Here is a 25,994-nt window from a genome sequence, read left to right on the forward strand (position 1 = left end):
CTCCATTGGCCATGTCATTTGCAATTGCATCGTTTGCGAATAGTGGAGCAGTTCCTTTTCGTCCTGCCGTTTGCGGTTTTCCCTCGGCGTCTATCGCTGCAATGTTGTCTTGTTGAATTATAGCGCCCTACGCACTTAATCATTTGCGTTTTCCTTGCCACATCCGAAAAGTTTTAGCATGTCTTGGGCTTAGTCCTGGCTTCAGTTGTTTCTGGCAGGATTCCTTGGCAGCCGGAGACCGCAAGGAGCAGGGCGCGACTGTTGTCCTAGTCGGAGTCTTAGTTTTAGTTTCGCTTATTTGTGTGCGTGCTGCGTGTCCTTGTCAAAAGTAAGCAAGTGTCGCGCGGTGGTTATCTCCCATCTCCGCCCCCCTTTGGGATCGCCCGTTTTTTCGAGTTTCCCGTTTGGTGGGTCAACATTTCACAGCGCCAGCAACCACAATGAGCCACTTGAGGAAAGTTTGCGAAAAACGAAAACGAATTTAACTAAGAACTTTTGACGTTTGGCGACTCCAACCGCAGAAAACATTTTCACTCCCGGGGGGAGAGTCAATAGAACGGACTTGAACGTGGGAGAATTTACACTAAGCGCTTCATGTGTTGGTCATGTGTAATCCTCTGGCAGGATGTGTCTCCATTTTGGCAAAAAGTTTAAAAGATTTACACTTTTCGAGAAAAGTATTTATCTTTGAACAAACAGATCATTTGGAAGTTGTTTATTTAGTTTCCCTGCCCAATTACTAATTTAATTTGATTGAGTTTCTGTTTCTATTTTGACTAAATGGTGTAATTGTATTTCTATTTTAAAATATATTTCTCTTATTTTTTGGAACGCAAGTATAAAAATGATTTTTTAATTTAGTTTATTTTTGTAAAAATTTCATAGCATCAGTTCCTACTTTCATTTTGCTAAAGGTGTAGACAGCTGGACGGCTTTCATGTGCAATACGGGTCGTATGATTAATATTAAAGTTTCCACCAGAAGTGAGAATTAAGCTTGGCCAGGAAAAGTCGGAAAACATAAGTTTTTGCGAAGTGGGGGAAGGGCAGGCAGGCGGCAGTCAAAGACACGCGAAAGGTTGCCCCAGAGGAAAAGCGGGAAAATGTTGCCGACTGTTGGCAACGTTTAAATCAGATAAACACTCGTTGTTTCGCCTTCGTGATGTCGTTTCTGTTTTTCTTGGCATTATGTTGTTTTTTTTATGCGGGTTGGTATGTGTTTGAGTTGGGGTTGTGGGTGTGGCAATCTTTTGCTGGTGTTACAAAGCTTGAGGCGGCAACTTAATTTCTCCTCATTCTTGCTGCCAGGCAAGAAATCCAAAATAAATAAGACATTTGCTGTATTTATTGTTATTGTTGTTACTGGCTGTTTCTGGTGCTGCAGATTTTGTATGCCAGCCCTTCAAAAATCACAAGTTTGGTGAAAGCCCTTTGCCCCAAGTTTAGTGCATGTGGGCGTATTTTTTGCCTGTGTGAGCTTATTAATTCATAAGCTTAGTTCTTTGTTTAACATTTTTTATACATTGCTCAGGAAATTTTCAAATCGAGATGGGGAAAATGCTGATGGTGATGGGATTGTGAATTGATTACAGCTGAGTTGATGCATCAGTGGGAATGAGAATACCCTTTTCAAAAGCCTGTGGGAAATAAGAATAAACATGGCTTTGACTTTGTCGGCGCTTCATTTATTGCGGTGCATTCATTTGAGCAGTTGATGAATTTTCCTGACTTTTGATTTTGAGACCTTTTACTATATTTATTAAACCTTTTCAAGTGATATATTTAAAATAAACAAGTAAAGGTGCTTGTCTTTTTATCGACTTCTCTCAAAAGTGTGCTTTCTAAAATTGTTAGCAAGCCATTTGACTAAAAGTCCAACAATTTAGTCGTTCCATCAACAACTAAGCATCGGTTGTCAAGTTATTGAAGGACATCTGTCAGAGGAGATTTTACAACATCAGTCACGGATAAACTGCTCAGATACAGATAAAGAGACACAGATACAGTCGCTGACAGAGTCGCCTGTCCCTTTCTGGCTTTCCCACACACAGGAAAAGCGATTTCAGGCTTTCCACTCATTGCGCTCACTCAATTGCAAGCCATATTTCAATTTTATTTTATTATCACGAGCGGATACAGCGATATCCTTTACTTTTATTGTATTATAAGGCAGACCTATGGGCGTCCAGGACGTCTCGTCCTTAAACCCATTTTCAACACATTTTGCAGCCATTGTTCCAGTCACCCACACATACTATAATCGAGGTCCCAGGATCTGAGGCTGGCTTTTTGGGCCAAGTTATTGATAGTTATGGCACGCCCATACGCACAGAAGGCCGCCCATTTTTTGATTTGACCAGAATTCACATTTTTCGTCCTTCTCTTCCTCTTTTGTCCATTCTTCATCTCTTTCTCTTGCCAGGCAATACAAGAGTTTTGCATAATTTATTAGGAATATTTAATAAAAAATGCCACAAGGCAAACGCTGACGGCCAGGGGTGGAGAAAAAAGGGGTCGGTTGCCGCTTGGCAAACTTTACGCTTCGTTAGCTTCTGTTTCATAGCCTCTTCTCTCTTGCTCCTTTTTGGTGAGCCACATTTATGCTTTGTTTCTCCTTTTTTACACCGATACACGCTCAAACAAACACACCCGCACACACATATTCGCTTGCATTTGCAATGTAGATTCATTTTTGCAAATTTATGGTGGAAAAACTCACACGACAATGAAAACTGGAGAGGGAAAGCTTTCCTTTCAAGTACAGAAATGTGGTAAAATAGGTGTGAGTGGCTTATATGTAAATGGTAATCGTGTATATTGAAGTAGAGCGCAATGTTCTTTTAAAAAGATAAGGTACTATACAATTTTAAATAAAAATAATATCTAAGAAACCTTTGAAAATTATTTAAATTGTCAAGGAATTGAATCAACTAAATTGAAGGCCAACGAATTTTTATGTTTGTTTTATATGCTGTTACTTAAATCAACGAATTAAAGTTGAACTGGAATGGTAATAAGTTAAAATTATTTGGATTTTCTATGTTAAACTAATTTAATTGGTAATTAAATTAAATTAAATTGTAATACAAGCGAAATAGAATTCTCACAAAAATGCCAACTTGCATTTACACCCTCATTCAGAAATTTCCCCATTCTCCCTGGTTAACTTTTACTTTGTGAATTGATTTTCTTCTGATTTTTCCATAGTTGATACGCAATCGATTTCATTGCGTTGGTAAAAGGTGTAACGCTTTCATCCCCCGCACCGCCCCCACAATCCGCGTGTTTGCAGTCCTTTTAACATAAATCATTGCCAACGAGTCGGGACTTGGTGCGGGGGAAAAATCCTTTCGCATTGATTTGATTTGGAATAGTTGAAGCATGAAGTGACAGCTGAAATATCGCTTTACATGCGCCGCCAACGATGACGATGATGGTTGAACCGCCGCGATGGCAGCCATCGGGAATGGGAATGGGAAAGAGTTGTAATGCTGACAAGCCAGCGTCCCACTGATTAGTCAGTCAGGACTGCATCTATATGTCTCACTCAACACGCCCCTCGGATCCCCCATCGTTTTCACAATCAACTGACATTGCATCATTCCATCATTCCGCTTTACACGCAACTCTGAACTTGACATTCTCCAGATGGCAGCCACACGTTGTTTCAATTGCATTTAGTTTGCCTGGTTATTCAATTCCTCGGCACCTTTGATGTTTGATTTGGTTATAATATTTGACATATTTAACCATTAAAGCATATTATTTGTGTAAAGAACATTTCTAGCTAGCCTTTCAGACAAAGTACTAGTTTAAATGAAAATGGTACTTTACTTAAGTTTTATAATATCTTAATATATGTTTATCAAAACGCATATTTTGGATAATTGGAGTTCTGCTGAATTTTCTTTTCAGTGGTTTTACTTTTGAGTCACTAATGTTTTGCTTTAAATAAAATTATTGCTGGTTTTTAAAAGCAAATATAAGTAAAAATTAAAATTATATTTTACCTTGTTGTTATAATATTTTAATATTTAATATTTGACTAAAAAAAAAGCTTTTAGTTATTTAACTTTAATTATGTTTAATATTCTTGCGATTTTTTCACCCAGCCCTACCAATGGTGTACCAGTATGGGTCAAAAATTAAAACATACCTTTGCTTTAGTTTCTTAAATTTACTTGAACACCCAATGAAAAATCCAGGCCCCATAAAGCCTTAGAAGAACAATAAAGCTTAGCCCCACCGCCGGCTAACTCTTATCTGTCCATCCCTTCTAATTTCCTGATGCGTGCCTTGTCTCGCACAAAGCCTAAGGGTTGGCTAGGGGGCACTCATTAAACCCTCCTGCGGGTATCCTTTATCCCGAACCGGAAATCAGCACGTTTTCCTCGGCAAAAACAACGGCTTTTGGGCAGTTAAAGCATATTTTTGTGGGCAACAAATCAAGCGTGAAAAGTGTATTAAACGCCGCCTTCTTTTTTTTTTTGGGCTTTAAAAATGTTCCGCTGCCTACTTTCTGGGCCATCGCATTAATACCTCGTTTGTCTTGCTCGACTCTGTCATGCCCTTCTAGGGTTTTTGGCAGCTGCTCTACAAATTGGACAAGTAAATGGGGCCAGGAGCAGGCACCACCAACAAATTGGGTATCGGTTAAAAAGAATTGAGTGCAAAAAAATGTTTGAAATTCTAATCTTTTAGTTTACGCTTGACTAGACCGCACACACCGACTCACAGACGGCCTATGCGGTCCTATAAAAATATACACAAAATATGACTAAAAGTAACCAAAACAGTTGCCATTGACTAAGTGAAACGAGGTGATTAAATACAAAAACATTGCCGTTTAAATTGCAGAAATAAAATACCTCACAAAACTGTTTAACTTTTAAAAATGAAAAAGTCAACTTATGAATATAATAAAGTAACAAAGCTTTTTTTTTGTATATTTCATTTCTACTGTATAAATCTTTTCATGCCTATGAAATTCTAGGATAGTGTTAGCCTATGGTTGTGTGCATAGACACGTGTAAAAGCCAAATATTTTGCTAGTCAATATATCAAAAAAATATTTTTTTGCGCGCTTGCGGACTGTGAAGATGAATGAACAGCCAAAATATACTGGAATAAAGAGGGGAAAAAATACACAAAAGGCAAAAAGGATATATGTAAAAGGGAATAAGCGAGCAAACCCATAAAAAAAGCACAGAGAGAATTAAAAGCCAAAGTCGTTGGGTTGAAAATGCGGGGTGCGGCGGGGGGGAAAGGATATAGCCAGAAGCAGTGCTATCTGCATCTCGCTCACACCTCCCGTTCACACTTTGTGCACTGCATTTTGTTTTAAAACAAATACATTTTACGCCGAGACAAACTAACAAACATTAATCAAAAGTTTGCGGCCCGGTCTGAAGGTTGCCTGAGAAAATGGCCAGGAAAATCGGGAAATGGCAAAAGGGGGGAGCGGAAAAGCGGAAAGGGAAGTCCAGTGGTCAGTTGGCCAGCTGTTTGGACGGCCTCGGCCTTTTCTATATTAAAGTCCCCACCGCATGACGGGCCAGCATTTGCAGGCTTTTAGATACAATGGCCAAAGGTCAGGTTGTAATATGGAGCAAACGGGCATCCATGGACGTTGCTGGGAACCGAAACTAGGCCGTCAGGTGCGGCAGGTAGTGATCGCTTTGCTTACGTGGCAACCTGGGACTTGACCTTTGTCCTCTTTTCTCGCCAACCTTTTCTGCCCCCATTCCGTGTGGTAATCTCTGGATTTCACAGGCCATGCTGCATCAAAAACTTGCACAAAATGCTAAAGTTCACAGAATCTATTGAAAATTGCCATCGCCACATTAATTTTTAATAATGGAAAACGAAAAAGTTTAATTATATTTAGATAGCAGATGGGGTCGTACCAAAATAAATTTATCTACTCAACTATTGATCATAATTTAAAATGCTGTACACCTCAAATATATCAATTTTATTGTTAAGTTTAGTCCACCATTTTTATTAAGTACGCATAAGTTTTGAAAGCTCATTTATAATAAGCCCATTTCAATGACAAGTTATTCTTTTTTAAGTTATAAAGCCAGTAATTTAAGCGCGGATAATGGACATTTTAAGAGTTATTCAAAAGTACTTTCCATTGTTTTGTTATTCCGCATCCAAGACGAGAGTGTTTCATACGCTTTCTGTGTAATCAGCGTCATGTTGGAATTGCATTTCGCTCTTTTGTGCATTGCCATGCATATTTAAAAGCCCGTCCACACACAGACGCGGGCATTTGTAGAACTGTTTGATTGTCCTGGCAAAAGCTTCAGGCTCTAGGCACCTGCCAATCCTGCACGACTTTGTGTGCGTGGCACGTGTAAAACGAAAATTGTCCTTGACTTTGCCCCCTTTACGTTCCTTGGGGGAGTTTTGTTTAATTGCTAACACACTCCCGGACACACAAATTAAATTACTAATGAATGCAAATGAATGGCGGACTACGGCAGCAACAACAAACTACTAAAATGTATTTATTATTCGGCAAAAAAAAAATAAATTTCATCACAACCAAAGTGGGTTAAAGGAAAAGCCAAGGACAGGGGTGTGTTCATGTATTCCCCTGTTTGCGCGTTTGCTTGTGCCGGTGCTTGTTTGCACTTTCAATTTAAATATTTAATTAAAATTTCGAGCGCGGATTGATTCAGACAATTAAAACTGGCAGGCTCAGCAAAGTGTATTTAATTTGGGGATGGAAAACGCGAAATGCTTTCGACTAGTTAGTTTATTCATTAGCATAGCCAGGAATGTACAATGAAAGAATGGCGAAGAAATGTTGCATACCGAAACTATACGAAACAATTTATAAATTTAGTGTAATGCGTCTTGACTTTAATAAACTTTGGAATGTCATAGTACAAATCATATCGGAAAGGCTTTATAAATTTATTTAAACGTTAAGCAAAACATAAATAAATTTTAAAAGCTTCTATTTCTTATATATATATATTTCATATCAAATAACACAAAAAACGCATATACGTTTTGCAATGTCTAAGCATTTAAATTTCTTTTGATTGATCACTTAGTTTCTTGCAATTAATAATGCAAGCGTGCAGAATAAATTGCATTTCTGAGTTTTAAATGGCTCAAATGAATTTTGAATTCGCAACCAGATTATTAATTGTTAGATTCAATTATTGTGGCTTACACTTGGGCTGGTATTTGGGCTAATCCCTGCCTTCTCTTTATACAAATTAATGCCCGAAATTGTGTGCGCCTGCCTCTGAATTTATAATTTTTTGTTTACAATTAAATCTGATCCCAGATTGTGTGTATTTGCTAGGCCATAAACATGATTAAAAATTGTTGGATGCCTATCCGCAGTTCAAATTAAACATCCAAGCCCGCAATCGCCGCAAAAAACAACAACAACATCACAAAGCACCTTGCGGCGGTCTACATGTGGGTGTGTGTGTGTGTGTTTGCCGGAGTGGGCGTACGGGTGTGTGGTGTGTGTGTGTGTGGCTTTGGTCCTGTTTGCATTAGTAGGCAAGCTGAACTGCTCCGTTTCGTTTCGCTTTTGTTTTATTTGCATTGTTCTGGGCTGCCAGGACTTTGTGGAGGGAGTTTATTTGCTCTTCGGCTTTTATGCGCGCAAATTGTTTACTCTTTTTAGTGGCTTCTATTGTGCCAGAACACGACGGGCAACAATAACGACTGTCGAATGCTCTGTAAGCTTGGAAAAGGATTAGTTCGATCACAGATAAACCTAAATGGCAAAAAAGCAATAATTTGAAACCATTTTTTAGGTGGCTTTCTGTTGGCTTTTTAACATTTTGGCAAACAAAACTAGGTTTCGAGGAACAATTATGACATAAGGACAGGTCAACAAACTCTAGTTATATAAATTAATTTCAATAAGGGCTTTCTGTGTCATTTAATTACTTTAAATTAATTTTTTATTGAGCCTAAGCCAATGTATTTTTATTATTCTAATATCCTCCTAAAATATATGTAAATTCATTTATTTTTTACCAATACACTCTTAAAAAAAATACATTTAAGCATAAAACAAATTTGTACAAGAGCGTTCAAGTATCTATCGTTCCTAGACTTAAAGAAGGAAGCAATTAAATTTATTGCCTAAATATCAATAAAGTGCTTTGATTTTATTCGATACCCTTATTGCCAACTCATTGTTGGCTTTTTAAATGTGGTTTACTTAACCAAACATCAATGATTGTAAAATTGGCATCCATCTTAATTTAAATAAACACTTGAAATGTATGTTCAAGTAATGGCAATTTTATTAAGAAAATAATGTTTTAATTACATTTTCTTTTTTTTTTTTGAACTGATCGTTCCTTAAAATCTTAAATTAAGCTTCTGCTGTGTACCGAAAAGTGGCCTATCCTGCACCACCCACTACCCACCCACCCCTGTGAACACCCACCCACCTCCTAATGGGCAAACAATGCTGTCCCGTTTTCAACACACCACCCCCACCTCGTCGAAGCTCTTTGGTCGCTCATGAGCAAAGAAAAAGCACTTAGCATCGCTCCTTCTCGCCTCTGCATAATGGCGCATAAGCGGGCCACGCCTCCCGCCCCCTCGTCCGGCCACACCCACACATATGCAGATGCAGCTATATGGAGGAACAACACTTTCGCCCTAATGTCGCAATCGCCGGCTGATGTTTGGCTAGGAAAAGCAAAAGTGCATACAAATGCGTTTCGTTTGTAGTCCCCAAACTGCATTCGCTTTTTATGGTAATGCATGTGGGTAAGGAAAATGCGATTGGAGTTTGGCACTGCGACTTGGCTGTGACTTTTATTGGCTTTTCGGAAAACGAGGGAGGCAAAAATCTCTTTACCAAAAATAAGATTCACACTCAGTTCAAATTCCGATTGAATAAGGAACTAGGATTGATGATAATAAAAATTAAATTAAATTAAATTATAAAGCTTGTGGTACAACGTATAACAACTTAAAATATCATAAGAACCGGCCAACTTTAATAATAAATATCTTATTTTAATCTAATTTCTTACAATTCAGCGGAAAAATATTTCATTAAAATCCCAAGGCTAACGACAATTTTCTAAAACTTTAATAATAAATATCCTATATTAATCTTAATATGTAATAAATACAATATTAATTTATTAACATAATGTTATTGGGTTTCTTGGCATACTCCAATAATAAGATTTATGCCTTTGAAAAGTTTTCTTCGTTTAGCAAAAGTTTTCATTCAATTAGGATATATTTATTGAAATAAAACGAAAACAAGTTTTAATAACTTTAGCATTTCCAGGGGAAAATGAATTACAGCTTGAGCAAAACTTTTCTCTCTCCATCGACGAACAGCTGTTGACCTTCGCTTTTCAGGTCTTTTTCGGGAAAGGCCTCCACTTGACCGAAAGTTAAACCATTATGGCTAATGCACAAGCACAAAAGCAAAAACTGGAGCACAGTTGAGGGAGACATCCACATAAAGATATACATATCTATACACGGAAAGTGCAGATACCCACATATCGATGCTGATGGCCAGCCTGTTTTTAACTTTTGTATGTCGTCTTTGGCATTTTTGATCCAGTGACCCGAATGCCAGTCCCTACATATTCCTGCATGCATATTGACATATGAATACGTAGAATATATGGCCGTGTGCATATACATATTTGATGACCAAATGCTTTTCAATAACAATACAACAACGACAACAGACAGGCACATCGCACAAAGGCCAACAACAATGGCAAATAAACTATATGTATCAGGGAAATCGGGGTAACTGGGAAAATGGGAGTGCTGGGTGCTCGAATGACTGAGCCTGTGTGTGTGTGTGTGTGTGTGTGTGTGTGTGTGTCTGGTCAGGTGTGGCACTCTTTTGTGCCGATGCATCCAGCAAAAAAGTATTAAAAATGCTATATTGGCAATAGCTCAGGAGGCACAGTGGTTGTTGCCAGAAAAGAGCAAGATTTTACTTAAGAATATGCTTTTGGGAGAAACAGAAGAGTTCATTTAACCACGATTTTAATTATAAACTTTTTCCTCATCCCTTAAGAAGCCTCAAATATAAATACATAAATTTTAATAAAATCTCCTCTCTTATCGCTAAGCAAAATAGTCTCACCTCCTTGGCATCAGTATCCAAATTAATTAAAACTAATTGTATTTCAACCATTTCCTTGTTTCAAGCTAATCCACTGTATAAGCCCGAGAATTGAAGTTCACTTCAACCTTTTTCTGTGTTTGCGTATGAAAGAGCAACGAATTTCTCGATTTTATTAAAGCAAATTTTAATTAAACGCAAAATTAAAAACAAATATTTATTGCATGCGTTGAATCTGAGTTGTATGTTCAGCAAGCATATAAAAGCAGACAATGCACTAACGAATTCCCTTGTAAGCCTAATCCACTGTACTAATCCCCCTTAAGCCGCCCATTTCATATGCATATTTAAATACTTTCTGAGCGGACGCTTTGTTGTTCGGCATAAATAACCAAAAATAGAGGTGGGTAAGCCCTTAAATTTATACCAAACTAATGCCAGACCCTGGGAAATGGTTTTCCCTTCGATTCCATCAGCCAGCCAGCAGCGGGCTTTGAGCGGGCTTAGTCGTTGTCCTGCAAAATGTTTTTAGCTTTATCCTGTCGATTGTCGCCGTTAAAGCCATAAAACAGACCGGTTATTATAAATTGCCGTTCGTGGACAGGCAAACAATAAAAAATACTTGTTTTTTTTTGTATTACCAGCTATCCCCCTTTTATGACCATGTTCTATGCAAATGTTTGTGTATTTATTAAAAATAGCAAAGATTTTGATATAATCCGTTGCATTTAATTGACTGCAACAAACAACTGAAAAATGCCATGTGGGTCACCCGAGAGTCCTTAACAGGGACAAAAAGGCGTAAAAAATCGAGAGGCGGCATAGATGGCTGGATTATGGGTTGGGTGGCCAATAATTCATGACAGTGCACAATAGACGGGTGGAAAATCCATTGAAAGGCTTTTAATAGGGCTAGGACCGAGAACTGTATTTATTTGCATTCCCTGATCCGTTACGATTTCAATTATGAGAAATGGACCGAGATGTGTTTGCATTTCATTTCGTCGAGTGAGCTCGATGATGATGATAATCATAAAATGTTCTTTTTTTTACTGTCACTCCCAGCAGAATAGGCAGCAAAACAATGCACGTTTACATATTTACATATTGATATGGAAACTCGCACTCTAATTCAAAGGTTTTAGTATTTGTTTTGTTATTTGAACAATCGCACTTTTGCCATGATTTTTAAAAATTATCGTAAACCTACTTTACTACATTTTTAATTTGGCGACTATTTCGTTTGATTTTAAGCATTTAAATGTATGGATTATATTTACAATTTATATTATTTAAAAAGCATAAATGCCTTTACTATAATGTAGAAGTTCGTCTAAGACTTTGATTTCATACTCTTTGAAATTTGTAACAGTTTAAAAAGCAAAAGCTTTCCAAATTTAAATGTTAATTCTTCGATTTTTCTGGAATGCATAAGGCAACGAATCCTAAAATACTTTCATACCTTGTGGCCATGCGAGAGGTAAAAGTTAAATAAAGTAAGTTTGTTTGCCAGGCAAAAAGTTTCACAATTTAGATCCGAATCCTCCCCTGGTATAAATCCCCAGCAAGGACATCGTTTTGTCAGTGGCAGCGCTAATAAACAAAGGCTTTCACTTGGCTGATTATTGCCATTGAACTGAAAACGCGACTGCCATCGAGAAAATGGGAAATGGGGAAATGGGAATCCTTGACGAGCCACTCCGTCACCAGGAGCAGCCTGCTCCGCTATCTGTTATCTGTTAGTTTAGCTGACACTACATGTTGTTTCAAAGTTTTCCCGTAGCAATCAGCTGGGGGGAGGAGCCGGGGGCTTTCCAACTGCTGATGTTGATGCTGCAATTGGAAAAGTCAACGGCTGGCTGCAATGCCACTGGCAATATTGTCTCTTCGGCTGGAAGGCGTGCTGAAATAAGGGAAATTGAAAACTGAATAGCAGACGGCAGGCAGGTGGAAGGCAAAGGAAATGCAATCAAGTCGGTTACTGTCTGAGTTTTCCTTGTTGCCATAAGAGGATTTCTCACAAGGTTTTTACAAGCTCCTTCTGGTTTAACTTTGTTTGATATCGAAACAGCTTCGATTTGGTGAGCTGTATAATTAATCAAGCGAATCACATAAACAGCTCGATGAAAGAAAGATAAAATTTATTTTTATTTTTATTATTACTATTAAAGAATTCATTTTTCCCCAATTATTGTGAAGAAAATCTTATGTATTGATAATATTATCAAATAATACATTTTTTAACCTTTCCTAAATTTATAAAAACCTCTATTCTGATATTCTTTTAAAATGTATATTTATAAATATTTGCACTTTTTATTTAAATAAGAGATTCTCAACAAAGACAAATTGTTTTTTTAAGGAAGTTTGTGCTTGGCATGCATAAAATCCGAATTCGCTATATTTGATTTGCGCATAATAGCCGTGGCTGAAATTTGTTGACTACAGAGTGCATGTGTAATTTTTACATTCAGTTTCGGTAAATATTTGCGCAACGAATGAAAGTAAATGGCAATGGAATTTGGCATCGCCATTCAGTTGAAAATATTGCAGCCTCTGCCTGTCAGCAACCGCGAACCACCGATTCAAGTGCAAATCGAATCAGCTTGGCGTGAAAACGCACCAGGAAATCGTGGCCAAATAAAAAAAAGGAAAACTGAAAAAATCAAAAAAAATATATATATATATATTATGTTATTATTGAGGTTTAGTGCACTGCGAGCCCTTTGGCATGATGCAAACTGAATTTAAAATGGCCTGCCCTTGTGCGAATTTCCAGGGAATGTTGCCACACTTAGCTGGAGGATCAAATCAAATTTCCGGACTCTGGGATTCCCTGGCCAAAATCCTTTTTCTGCCATTAAAGTTGCATCTGCTTGTCCTCGACGACGTTGCCATGGCAGTTCAATCGAACCTGGACAATTAGTTGAGCTTCTGATGTTGCTGCAGCCTTCGATACCAGATTCTGTTCCCATTTTGGTGATTTCCCAGCAGCCTCGCCTGCCACTCTATTCCATTCTCGGACCCCCACTAAATAATCAATAACTGTCACACAAAACCAATTCTGGCTCCTGGCTTCTGAAACTTTTCGGCTGACAAAAGTTTGGTGTGTCCAAAACAGAGCCAACAAATAAAGTGACGCGCTCTTTTCATTTGTTTTGATTGAGGTCTGCATCTTGTTCGAACAAATAAAGGTGGACGGTTCGATAACTGAATGAGAAATGGAATATTGAATATCAGTCAAAGCAGGTGAAAGTAAAGGAACTGTCTTAGTTAATTTGGCTTGGTGGGGCCAAGCTAATTGGATGTGAGTTGACTAACAATCCACTATTTTCACTCATTTTTAAATTGATAAACATATATTTAATCTAACTAGCTAATGTACCAGATTTATAATAATATTAAATATGCAGAAGAAGATTTTATATGTTTCAGATAGCAGTGAGTGATTAGATGCTTTGAATTGTGCTACGCAATTATCCCCACAATCGACCGGCTTTCCAAAATATCTCCACGCAACGATCTAATTTCTAAAATACATCCCAATGTCAGTTCGCCGAAATTGATGCCTGCATCCCACATTTGTATCTACGGCCATACCATTTGTATCTACGGCCTTGCTTTGCTTACCTTGCGGCAGTTGATTTCGGCTACGCCCCCTTTTGCCGACCAAGAATATGCTGATCAACTTATTCTCCTCTTTTTTGGGCTGACATTTGCACATTTTATGGTCCATGGCCACAATTTAATGTTCGATGTGCTTTGTTGGCCATCTCTTGTCGTTGTTGTTGTTGTCGTCGTCAATGCCATTCACATTTTCGTTGTGGGCTAATTTAATATTGTGCTTTGTATGATTTTCACATATTATCAAGAAGTTTTATTGCGGCAATTGAACACGTTGTCAGAGGGACTTGACTCCGTATCGTCGTAAAATTGAAGCACCCCCAGTATTTTTGGATATTTATGTTAAGGATATTGCAAACGTGTCTTGTTGTGTGTGTGTGTGTGCGTATACGTAATGCGTATACGTAATATGCGGGTGGCCCTGCGGCTCGATTTTGTTGTTGTTTGGGTTGTTTACTTTTATTGGCTTTCGGTATTATTGGTTATTGGAGAGGGATTCGGGGTATGGGGATCGGAGAAGGTGCGCGTGCCTGTCTAGCTGCCTGTTATAATTTAACTTTTATTTCTCTATTTATGGCTTAATAAGACACACGTTCACGAGGTTTGCCATCCAAAGCCAAGGATGCCAAGGATGCTTATCGGACACTAAAACCAACAACTTTTTTACGGCCCGGTAAAGATAAGATAAGATAAACGTTTATTTAATTGCCGCTCACGAAAGACGAAACTTTTACAGCGATGACAAAACACCAAAACCCCCTTAATCAATGGCAATAAATTTATATTTGCCTATGGTAATAATTAGCTCATTGAATCTGCCAGACCTGCTCAAGTGATTTATCATGCTCAATAAGTGTCTAACTCAATGAAAACTTATGTTAGAGCGCTGCTACTTGTGGGACATAAATATAAATTCTTTACCATCTTCAAGAGCCTGAAATTAAGGTGATTGGGGAAAAATTTATTACTTTTCCTAAGGGGAAATGTAAATTTATTTTTATTTATTTGGCCAGATAAGGCTGGCTTTTATTAAGTTGTTTTGCTCATATATATAGCTTCTCAACTTTTAATAGCACAAAAGAAAAGCAGTAATAAATTTCACCCAAGTGCTTTTTTACATCATATTTACTCACGTAGTTTAAACAAAACTACTTATTTTCGAAGCTATACAACATTTTATAATTAAATTTATACTTACATATTTGAAATAAATGAAATTATGTTCCCATTTTTGTTGCAGAGTCAGTTAACAGGAAAAATTATTTACTGCTACAAAAACTAACTCGATTCAGAGGATTTCAAGTAACTTTTTGGTAAAAGAAATTAATTTTGGCGTTTGCTGTTTTATAAAAATGTGTTTATGTTTTTCCAAAGCTCTAAGTTAAATACCCAAACTATAAAGGGGTCGTTAGCATTACTGTTGACCGAGCGGTTAATAAAATGCCGTGACGTTCTTTTGGCATATTTTAAGTTCCCCCTGCAGGAATGCCTCACTTAAAGTCAACAGCAAATGGCAGGACAAATGTTGACAAAGGAAAGCAACAAATAGCAAACAACAGCCGGTGAAGTGGCCCTCGACGAAAACGAGAGCGAGCTAGGGCCGGCGAGTTGAAAGGATGCAGCGTAGCAAATATCGTGGGACCAAGGACTAGGCCTAGTTTTGGATTTCGTCCTGCGAATGCAGCTGACCACAGGTCGCGGCTAAGAGAAAAAAATGCGAGGAAAAGCGTATTTCCCAGGTTGCCAGGCGCCTTCTCCCCGGGCCAAGACTCTTGAGAAATAACGCTTAGCTTCTGCTTTCTCCCTCGGCACTGCTCTTGCTTCATATTTTTCTGGCATTTTTCTGGGAGTTTCCCCACTTCATTCCCAAGTTGTTTTTTCCTCCATTTTTTTGTTTTTAGCTGGTAAAGTCTATTATGCTTGCGAAAATTGCTTTACAGCTGCAAAACAATGCGGAAAAAAAGGTTACACAGCACAAAAAGAAATACACACAAAAATGAATAATGACAGCGAACTGGAGGGAATGGTCTAGAGATTACTTTTAACTCCTTTTGCCTTTCATAGATAGTAATAAGAAACCTGAATGCCCTTCCACAAACTGAATTTGATTGAAAATAAATCAAATTTTCGGAATTTATTGTTTGAAAGCTTTTAAAAAGACTAATTTTAATAGATATAAGGCCTAAACAAGTATAACTTAATTAAATGAAGCTATACATGCAACGATTATCAAGTCTTATTGACTAAATACTAATAACCAAATGCCATAAAAGCAAGCATTTTAATAACTAGAGAGCTAAAACATAGAATACTTAGACTCGGCAAAGGATTTATGAGGAATACATTTATGCTTACGTACGTAGATTATAGTAAGCTCTGAGACATAATCACCGATCCCCGAGTAAGGGTATTAAAATAGAATTTACTATCAAAGTCTCCGAATAGCAGAAGTGAAATAATATTTGCGCCAACCTCGAAAGCGAGGAAATCGGGTAGGGAAGTGCAGCTAAAATAATTTGCGCATAATGAAGCCGGAAGTGTGAATGCAAAGAATACAAGGAAAGAGGAGGAAAGAACTTCATTATCTGCGCCAAGCAGCTCGCAGAGCAAGAAGAAGTGGAAACTCAGGCTTAGTCAAGGCATTCAAGCAGCGAAAATTACACAAAAATCTTTTCTCTAATTAAAGTTTCAGCAAACGAAACGCGGCGCCAAAGTGAAATTAATGGCGCTGCCATTTTGGCCAGACCGGGTTTTCCCATTTCTCCCTATTTGTTTGTGTGTGTATGGCTTTATGAACTCAACGATGGCAGCATTTTTGGCCACTTAATCTGTTCTCTCGCTCGAACTCAGCTCTTACCACTCCTCCGCCTCAACGCCTCGCTGTGTGCGTAATTTATTTGCAATCAATGCGGCCCGAGAGGACATTATTTTCACATTAAAGCAAGGGCTAAGAGACTACCCAAAGATGGCCAAGAAAAATCCGTGCCAAAAACCAGCTCGGCTACCATTTGGCAGCTGTCACATAATACATCTCATACCAGGCAGGCATAAATAATGCGAGAGACTTACGGACTTCTTATATGAAAAGATTGCTTTAAGTTAAATGGATTAAAGAATCTTTGGGAACTAAAGCTTTTTTATAAATAGTATCTTAATTAAATTTTAGCTTTATGAGTGATTTCATTTTGGTTTTTTTACATTTAAAAAAATCTTTAGGGAAAAATGAGTTTAAAAAAATTAAAAAAGGTCTTTTTTGTATATGATTAGAGCAAAATATTAAAATACATTTGTACACATACATACAAAACCTAATAGACTTGTTTATTTAGTCTTGTTATAGATCAAGTACATACAAAACTTTCTATTTTTTGTAAGTGTATGCTTAAACACATTTTCTCTGCAGTGCTTGGCTAAACTATTTGTGGGAATCATCTGTGACATGTGAGATCTCACATTTGTGTGTTGTCATATCCCACGTTAATGCGAGTTTCATTAGGCTGAACGTTACCACCCCCTTTGCCCTCCCTTAATGACGGCCATTGCTCCTGACTTTGTCTGCATGAGTGTGTGTGAGTGTGTGTGTGGTTGTGGCAGAAAGAACTGACTTACTCCATGGAAAGTTTCTCGAACCCCGGGCACGTATCGTATGTCATAAGCAGGGAAAGCGGCTTTCGGCTTTCGGGAGCGGCGACTGCAGCGGACACTGCAGTTGTGCAGTTGGAAATAAAATTATTAACCCCGCTGCAATGCAACATAAATAGGATTAGTGTCTGCAGCAACTGCACAAGGAGAACAAACACGACTTGGACGGCGAAGGAGACGCCGGAGAAAGGCCACAACAAAGGCAGCCAGCCAGCCAACAGCATTTGCATTTGCATGTTGCATACTTCACGGCGTAGTGCTCACATATGATAAACGGCAACGACAATGCCACAACCACAGAACCATACACACACACACACACACACACACACACACACACACACACACACACACTCGTAACTGTGTCTGCGGGTATTTCCCTTTTTCAGTGTCTGCTTCGTACTCGTTTAGTCTTTGTTTTGGCCGGGCAAAAATGCAGCTGAGTATTTTCAGCTACATGGAAAAACTTCATTTCATTTCTGCGGCTGTCGTCCAGTGTATTGACCCCTTAACGCCCTCTACCGAGTCACACACACACATAAACACACACATACATGCATTAGTGACAAAGCCATTCCATTTCACTCACACCCCCTACCATTTCGACACCATAGCGGTTTTTGCAAGCATTTTGTTTGCTTTGCGGCTTCCGGTTTCTGTTTCTGTTACTGTTACTGTTACTATAACTGTTTCTGCTTTGGTTCAAAATCCGGCTTAAACAACTCGTAACCGTATACGAAAATCAACTGCCCTGAGCTCGATTGAGTATATACCCAATCGTTCGGTTTAATTTAAATATGAATGCGGCATTAATTCATAATAATGTCGTCAATCGATCGAATTGGCCGCTGGGTATTTGCAACAGCGCCACTTGAAATCGAATTCCAGTGAAATGCCAGCGGCTACTTAACGAGGTGATTTCTCAGTGTGAAATCTGAGAGAAAGGGCCTCGTGGAAAAAAAATTGTTTCCATTCTCCATTGAACAGAACAGCAATTCGCGTTTTTGCTCTTGTTTTTAGTATTTTATTGTTGGCTTTTATAAAAGCTTGCTCTTGACAATTTTTTATTTTTAAACATATTTTTTTTGGTGTCAAGAAAAACTATTGTACTATCAATTAATAAAACTATTCGATGGCTTAGAACACTCAAGATTTTTCTAGGTTAAATTAGGTCTCAAATGATTCAATGAATATATAAATTTAAAATAATTTAAAAACTTTTAACTATCCGCTTTTTCCATAATATTATCTTTGCTTTATTAGCTTAATGTTATTATTTAAAAAATTAATTTTTAATTATATACCTCTTGTTTGACATTTTGCCGTGCCTATGCTCAAATGTTTCCTTCTTTTAAACCAACTCTTTTTAATTTTGATTTTGATCTTAAGTAACACTGCACTCGGCGAAGCAGCAGGTGCCACGCGAAAGAGCGACCGAGATAGAAACTCACCAGAAATGCGGTTTGGGCTTGAAAAATTAACGCGGAAATGCCAAAATGTTGTGCATACGCCCCGTTGCTTGCATGCAAATTTCATATATTAGGCAAAGCGGGGGACTGTGTCGTGTCGTGTAGAGGGTTTAAAAAGGGGGGAACTTGTTGTGTTTGGCTTGCATGGTCGACGGCCATAATTGCAACATGCCGCAGAAACACATACACACGCGGCGCTGTGGGTGACTTGGGTCTCCGGCCAAGTCAAACAAACCGCGGGGTACAAGCAAAAACAACAAGAAATCAGGAAAAATGCCAGAAAAGGCAGAAAACGAAGGATGGCCAAATTTCTAGTTGTGTTTCCTATTGTGGTGAGGGAAGAGCAGGGAACTCCTATGGCTGTGCGGAAACTCTTGCAAAGTGTTGTTATGACTTAATGTGGCCAACGCGAGTGGCTGTTCTGCAGATGGCACTGTTAGAAAATTTCTTTGAAAGTAGATAGTATTAATAACGAAAAATAATATAATGTTAATGTTTTATTCCAAATGCTTGAAAGACCGTCGAATATATTTTCTAATTGTATAAGTAGCCCAAAAACCTACCTTGTTTAGTTATGGTTTAATTATTGTTAGTTTAGAAATAAAAGTTCACAAAATCAATACAATTTTAAGGTCTGTTAAATTAAACATTTTTTTTTAAATAGAAAAGATTTAAAAAACAAACAAATTACTTATATATATTATATTAAGCATATCCTCAAAATTTGTGTTTTTGTTTTCCATCACAAATTTAAAGTCTCTAAAATTAAACATTTTATTAAAAATGTAAAATATTTTAAAACAACAAAATTATTTATCAATTTTATTAAAACCATATTTTCCTTAAATAAATGAAATTTAAATAGTTTTTCAGAAAAATTGGTATGCTTAATAGCTGTTTTATAAACCATATTATAGATTATATTTAATTTGGGAATATTTTTCTGGTGTCTGTTAGGGACTTTCGTTTTATACCTCATTACTTAATTAATGCAGTACTTTTATTAAGTTCCTGCATTAATTTCAACTATTTTTTTGGTGCATCAAAAAGAATATGTATATGGAGAGCTCCTTTGTATAGCCCATTAAACTGTCCGCAGTTGCGAGTTTACTACAGCCGCACTAACTGTATCCCGTATATTTCGGTCTTCTTGCAGGCCCGAGGCGGCAGGACATCGGCGGAATCCTCATCCGGAATCATTCCAGTTCGAGTATGCGATGGCCGCAGGTAGAGCCGCCGCGACGCCGAGTCCGAATCCGAATCCGAGTCCCAGTCCGAGTCCGAGTCCGGCCGGCGGTCAGGACATAGCCAGCGACAACAGTGCCCAGTGCCGCACGTTGGCCACGAAGGTGCGCCGGAAAGGGCCACGCCCCCAGCGGCGCCTGCACCCGCCCCTGCGCCCCGCCCGCCTGCCGCTGCACCTGCCACTGTGGCTGTGGCTGCTGTGCTGCTGCTGCTGCCAGCTGGGCCAGCTGCGGGCCGAGTGTCCGGCGGTGTGCGAGTGCAAGTGGAAGAGCGGCAAGGAGTCCGTGCTGTGCCTTAACGCCAACCTCACCCACATCCCGCAGCCCCTGGACGCGGGCACCCAGCTGCTGGACCTCAGCGGCAACGAGATCCAGTCGATACCCGACGACAGCTTCGCCGCGGCCCAGCTGCTCAACCTGCAGAAGGTGTACCTGGCGCGGTGTCGCCTGCGCCTGATCGAGCGGCATGCCTTCCGCAAGCTGATCAACCTGGTGGAGCTCGATCTCAGCCAGAACCAGCTCGCGGCCATTCCCTCGCTGGCCCTCTACCACGTCCCGGAGCTGAGGGAGCTGCGGCTGAGCGGCAATCCCATACTGAGGGTGCCGGACGATGCCTTCGGCCATGTGCCGCAGCTGGTCAAGTTGGAGCTGAGCGACTGCCGGCTGGCGCACATCGCGGTGCGGGCCTTTGCCGGGCTGGAGAGCAGCCTGGAGTGGCTAAAGCTGGACGGCAATCGGTTGAGTGAGGTGAGGAGCGGCACCATCACCTCGCTGGCCTCGCTGCACGGCCTGGAGCTGGCCCGCAACGAGTGGAACTGCAGCTGCTCCCTGAGACCCCTGCGAGCCTGGATGCTGCAGCAGAACATACCCAGTGGCATACCGCCCACCTGCGAATCACCGGCGCGATTGTCGGGCAGAGCCTGGGATAAGCTGGACGTGGATGACTTCGCGTGCGTGCCACAAATAGTGGCCACCGACACCACGGCCCACGGCGTGGAGGGGCGGAACATCACCATGAGCTGCTATGTGGAGGGAGTGCCGCAGCCGGCGGTCAAGTGGCTGCTCAAGAATCGCCTGATAGCCAATCTCAGCGCTGGCGGGGATGGGGACACCGGATCGGAGCCGCGAACGGCAGCAGCCACGCAGGGCAGGAAGACCTATGTGGTCAATATGCTGCGTAATGCCTCCAACCTGACCATTCTCACGGCGGACATGCAGGATGCCGGGATCTACACGTGTGCGGCGGAGAACAAGGCCGGCAAAGTGGAGGCCAGTGTGACGCTGGCCGTTTCCCGGCGGCCACCGGAAGCGCCGTGGGGCGTGAGGATTATCCTGCTGGGCGTCATAGCCGCTTTGCTTCTGGTCGGCGGCTCCTCCTTTGCGGCCATCTGTCTGTGTTCCCTGCAGAGGCGCCGAAAGCTGCGACTGTGGAACTCCGTGCCGCCCGTGAGGCGAAGCGAGAGCTACGAGAAGATCGAGATGACGTCGCGGACGAGACCGGATCTGGGGGGCGGGGCCAGCTGCGGGGGCGGCAGTGCCACGGGCGCCGGACTCTTTCACGATGCCGAAGAGCATGGCTATCTGCGGGCCGCCCACACACCGCTCAACGACAATGATGTGGGTCAGGCGGCGGCCATTGTGAATCCGAGTGCGGGAAGTGCCCAGCGGCGGAACGGGGACTACCTGCACGTGTCCACCCACTGCGACGATGAGGAGGAGGACCACCACCCACACCACCCACAGCACCAGCAGCAGCAGCAGCAGCAACAGCTGCAGCAGGCGAGGAAGAGCTCCCAGGGCCATGTTGTCTCCGCATCCGGGGCGAATAATTCAGCGCCGCTGGAGGAAACGGATCTGCACATACCGCGCCTCATCGACATCGGCGGGTGAGTTGAACTACACGGTGCGGAAAAGTGGGAGACTATAATATTAATACTTAATACGAACTCACTATAATGCTTGTCTAAAAGTATGCAACAACATATTTCATAATATTACTTAATGCATTGTCAGAAAGCGTATTAGTTTAGTTTCCATTTTTTATTTACTTAAAAATGGGCTAAGTTAAAGTACCATATTTTTGAAATCTCTTATAAAAGCTAAAAATATTACTTAATACATGGTAGAATGTTTAACAAATTAATTGCATTAAACTTAGTTATTTTAACGTCTCTTGTATATGTTTATCTAAGCCATGTAATGACTAATTAAGAGTTAATTATTTCTAAAATAAATTTAAAAGTGTCTAAAAGTATGCAAAGAACAAATTTAATACGGAATGTCAATGCAAATCATTCTGAATGACGACTTTTTTATTGCATACTTTTAGACACCTTTATAAGTGACTTATTTATCTCACTTTGGCTATAAACGTTTCTTTTCGCCAAGTGTACACCTCGGGCGCCCTTTGTTTCTGTGGTTCTCGTTACTTCGAGTGGCAATTGTCCTGCCACCGGGCGTCCGTGTTCCTGTCAAAGAGCTGTCATGCTCGAGAGCGGAACGCGCCCGGATCTCCGTATTGCGTCCGTATTATGGGCAACACTTGACACTTCCACTTTGAGCTCGAGCCCTGCCATCTCCGCCATCTCTGCCCAACCACCTCCATGCGGCCTCCGCATAAGCGAACGCGCGTGCTAATGACGCGCGAAATATGCGAGCACATCCACATCCAGCATCCAGCATCCCACATGCAACCTCCTTCCTCCAAGACCACATCCACATCCACATCCTCATCCACATCCACGGGCCAGAGAAGTGCTTTATTTTGGGCACACTGAGAACTCACTCTGCCTGATTGGCGCTTGTCACGTGAAAAGAATCCTGCCGCAGATACGACTACGAGTGCGGACAAATGGATGTGCAGCCGGTTATCTTCATGGACGAGGACACTGCCGAATAACGAGCGACTGAAAAGTCAGGCACTCAGCGAACACAGTAGGGATGCAGAAACAGAGGGGTGTAGTATAAAATATTCTGAAAAAGGAGTCTTGCGTAACGAAGAATATCTTATGACCAGAGGATTACAAATAATGTCAGATTTTACAAATAATAATAATCAGTTTTTATTCATTTATCGATTATTTGTAGAGCCGATAATGATGCCAAATTTGGCTTGTCTGTTTAAAACACTACATAAATTACAAAAAACATAATTATCAAAATGGCATATTTGAAAATATTTTGTTAATATTTTAAAGCAAATGTATATAGTATTATAAGTGGTATACAATCTATTATTATTTAATTCTGCCTAAAAATCCGTCGGTGTCACAGACTTTATACAGTTTTTGATGTTTGCCACAGAAAATTTGCTTATATTGCTTTAATTTTGTAAGAATTTTTAAAGATTTTTTTAAAGTTATATTTGATAGGGGTTTTATTTCAAAATCCTAGTTCTGCATAGCACATCAACATAATAGTAATTAATTTTTTTCTCTCCTGCAGCACCGATTCCGCCTCTAGTTCGATATCCAGCCAGGTGGATGCCGCTGCCCGCCTGGGCGGCTATGCCGGCCACACCTGGAAGACCACGCCCATTGCCACCACCAAGATCAACTCGCCGCACAGCAAACCGGCCACGTCTGTGCATCCACCCTCCTCATCCGTGAATCCCCCGGGCACGGGAACGGGTACGGCCACGCCCTACGCCCACTACGGCAATCATCCGGCGGACGAGATGGCTACCTCGGTGTTCTGCAGCGAGGGCCAGGAGAGCGACCTGTTCGACAGCAACTATCCGGACCTGCTAGACATAGCCAAGTATGCGGTGGCCCAGGCGCAGCAGCAGGAGGGTCGGGGGCAGGGCGGCTATGGCCAGGCCACGCCCACTCTGAACGGGGGGCTGTGCACGCTGCCGCGGAAGCTGAAGACCAGCGGCAAGTACTTTCGCAACTCCTCGGACAGCCAGTCGCCGCTGCTGGCGGACAACTCCAGTAAGTATGGCAGCAGCACCCTGGGCGATGGAAGTTTCCTCAACGAGGCCATGGGTCTGGGCAGGCGGTACTCGGCAGAGTCCAGTTATGCGAACTATTCGAGCACGGCCACATACACCGGTGGTGGCCAGCGGGCAAATAGTTTCCTAAACTTGGTGCAAAGTGGCGCCCACAAGGGCAGCCTGCTGCCCGGTCATTTGGGCCAAAAGCCTAGCCTGCCCTCCAGTCCGGTGCAGCATCAGCGCTCGCTATCGAGTGCGGCCACGCCCCTTCTGGACTTCACCGCCCTGGCTTCTCGAGCGGCCGGAGCGGCCAACTCCTCGGTGGCCGCCTACGATTATCATGCCGCTCAATTGGAGCGATTCCTGGAGGAGTATCGCAACCTACAGGATCAACTGTGCAAAATGAAGGAGACCTGCGACACAATCCGGAAGAAGGAGACCCCTCTGCGTGTGGCCATCGGGCAGTCGGCTGCCCAGCTGGCCGACCCCCTGATGTACAGTGCAGCCTCGCACAGCCCGAAACCGCCGGCGGCCAGCAATCTGAAGACGAAGACCCTGCTGCCGGGTCAAACGCCGGATCCACCGCCCTACTGGCTGCACCGCAACGCCATGTTGAAGCGGCTGAACGGGGACGGCAGTGGCGGTTCCAACGGGTCCGGCGGATCTCCCGCCTCTCCGCAGCCCGGACAGGATATTTTCAAGAGCTAGTCGCAAGCATGTACAGCCGGAGGATTGAGTGATGGGGCGGGAGGTAAATCGAAAGGCTTCGGTTCACCGAAGATGGCATGAGCTTGCAGGAATAACAAAGTTAAGAGAAGCTAACAGATTACTACAAGATATAAGAAACTTTATTCTATACACTATTTTTAAATGCCCTTACAGTAATAAAGTAATTTACAAGATATAAGAAACTTTCTCTTATACGTTATTTTTAAATTTCCTTTTTTCCTAAAATTAATATTTTAATTGTCTTTAAACTGTTTCAAGATCTAAATAGATAAAAAGTTTTTAACTTTTTCATAATAATTTGGTTTTATATTATATATTTTGTACAACATATCATGGACAAATCTTGAGAGTTTAACTCTTGCTTTTGATTTTATATTAATTTAATAATTAATTAATAAATAATTTGATGTTATTTTTCAGCAACCAATTAACATTTTCCTTGCTGATAAAAAGAAAACCCAACTTTCATATGCTTTAAGAATCTCATAATTTACAAAACTTCTGATAAAAATTATTTTATAAAAGACAAGTGATTATTAAGCCCATGCAAGCTCCTGCCCATCGATCTAAATGCATTTGTCTGGATAGTTAGTTAGGCCTAGGTAGCTGGAGGAGTTTCAACTGGTTCGATACCCAGCCCCTCTGTTGTATTATAGAAACACTTTTCCACTCTTTATACTCGCTACTACGCAATATTAAACACGATCCCGAAAAGCGGACGACACAGAATATAAGACATTGTAAGTGTATAGACAGAAATCCTTTAGAAATGAAAAACACTATCTCGAATACACCTATCGGAACCTAATTTTAGAATCCCCCTAAAAATAAAGCTCTCGTGTTAGTCTAACTAAAAGTGTTTTTGTACTTTAAGCGATCTCAATATAAACAAGATAATATAGATGACCTAAAAATCATAAGTATGAGTTGGCACAGACTGCAGATCGATAGATTAACGTATTGTTTGATTGTTAGATGTTTGTTTTTCTGTAACGAAGTTCAGGTCACAAATTGCAAGCCAATTAGATCCAAACTCTAAATTGTAATTTAAAACGATACAAAAAACAAAACAAAAAAACGTACTTTAGGGTGTCACTTAACTAAAACTCGAAAGCATTTCACCCAACCAACAAGAGAAAGCAAAAATAAATTAGTTGAGAATTGAAAGAAAACAAAACGAGAAGCCGAGTGAGTTTTTTGGGTTTTACTGGATCGAAGGGGTTAATCGAGGGGCGTGCAAGTGTCCAC

General features: G+C 40.7%; 1 protein-coding gene across 4 annotated transcripts in view; it reads left to right on the forward strand.

Annotated features, from left to right (window-relative positions):
- Positions 1 to 25,064, forward strand: part of LOC128262269 (uncharacterized) — a 34,759-nt gene extending 9,695 nt beyond the window's left edge. For all 4 annotated transcript variants that reach the window (XM_052996431.1, XM_052996432.1, XM_052996433.1 and 1 more), the window contains exons 3-4: positions 19,996 to 21,969; positions 23,528 to 25,064. In XM_052996431.1, coding sequence (XP_052852391.1) covers positions 20,057 to 21,969; positions 23,528 to 24,725 — 3,111 coding nt within the window. In that variant the 5' untranslated portion in view covers positions 19,996 to 20,056 and the 3' untranslated portion in view covers positions 24,726 to 25,064. The remainder of the gene's footprint in view (positions 1 to 19,995; positions 21,970 to 23,527) is intronic.
- The last annotated feature ends 930 nt before the right edge of the window (positions 25,065 to 25,994 follow it).

Source organism: Drosophila gunungcola, unplaced genomic scaffold (assembly GCF_025200985.1).
Source record: "Drosophila gunungcola strain Sukarami unplaced genomic scaffold, Dgunungcola_SK_2 000001F, whole genome shotgun sequence".
NCBI lineage: Eukaryota > Metazoa > Arthropoda > Insecta > Diptera > Drosophilidae > Drosophila > Drosophila gunungcola.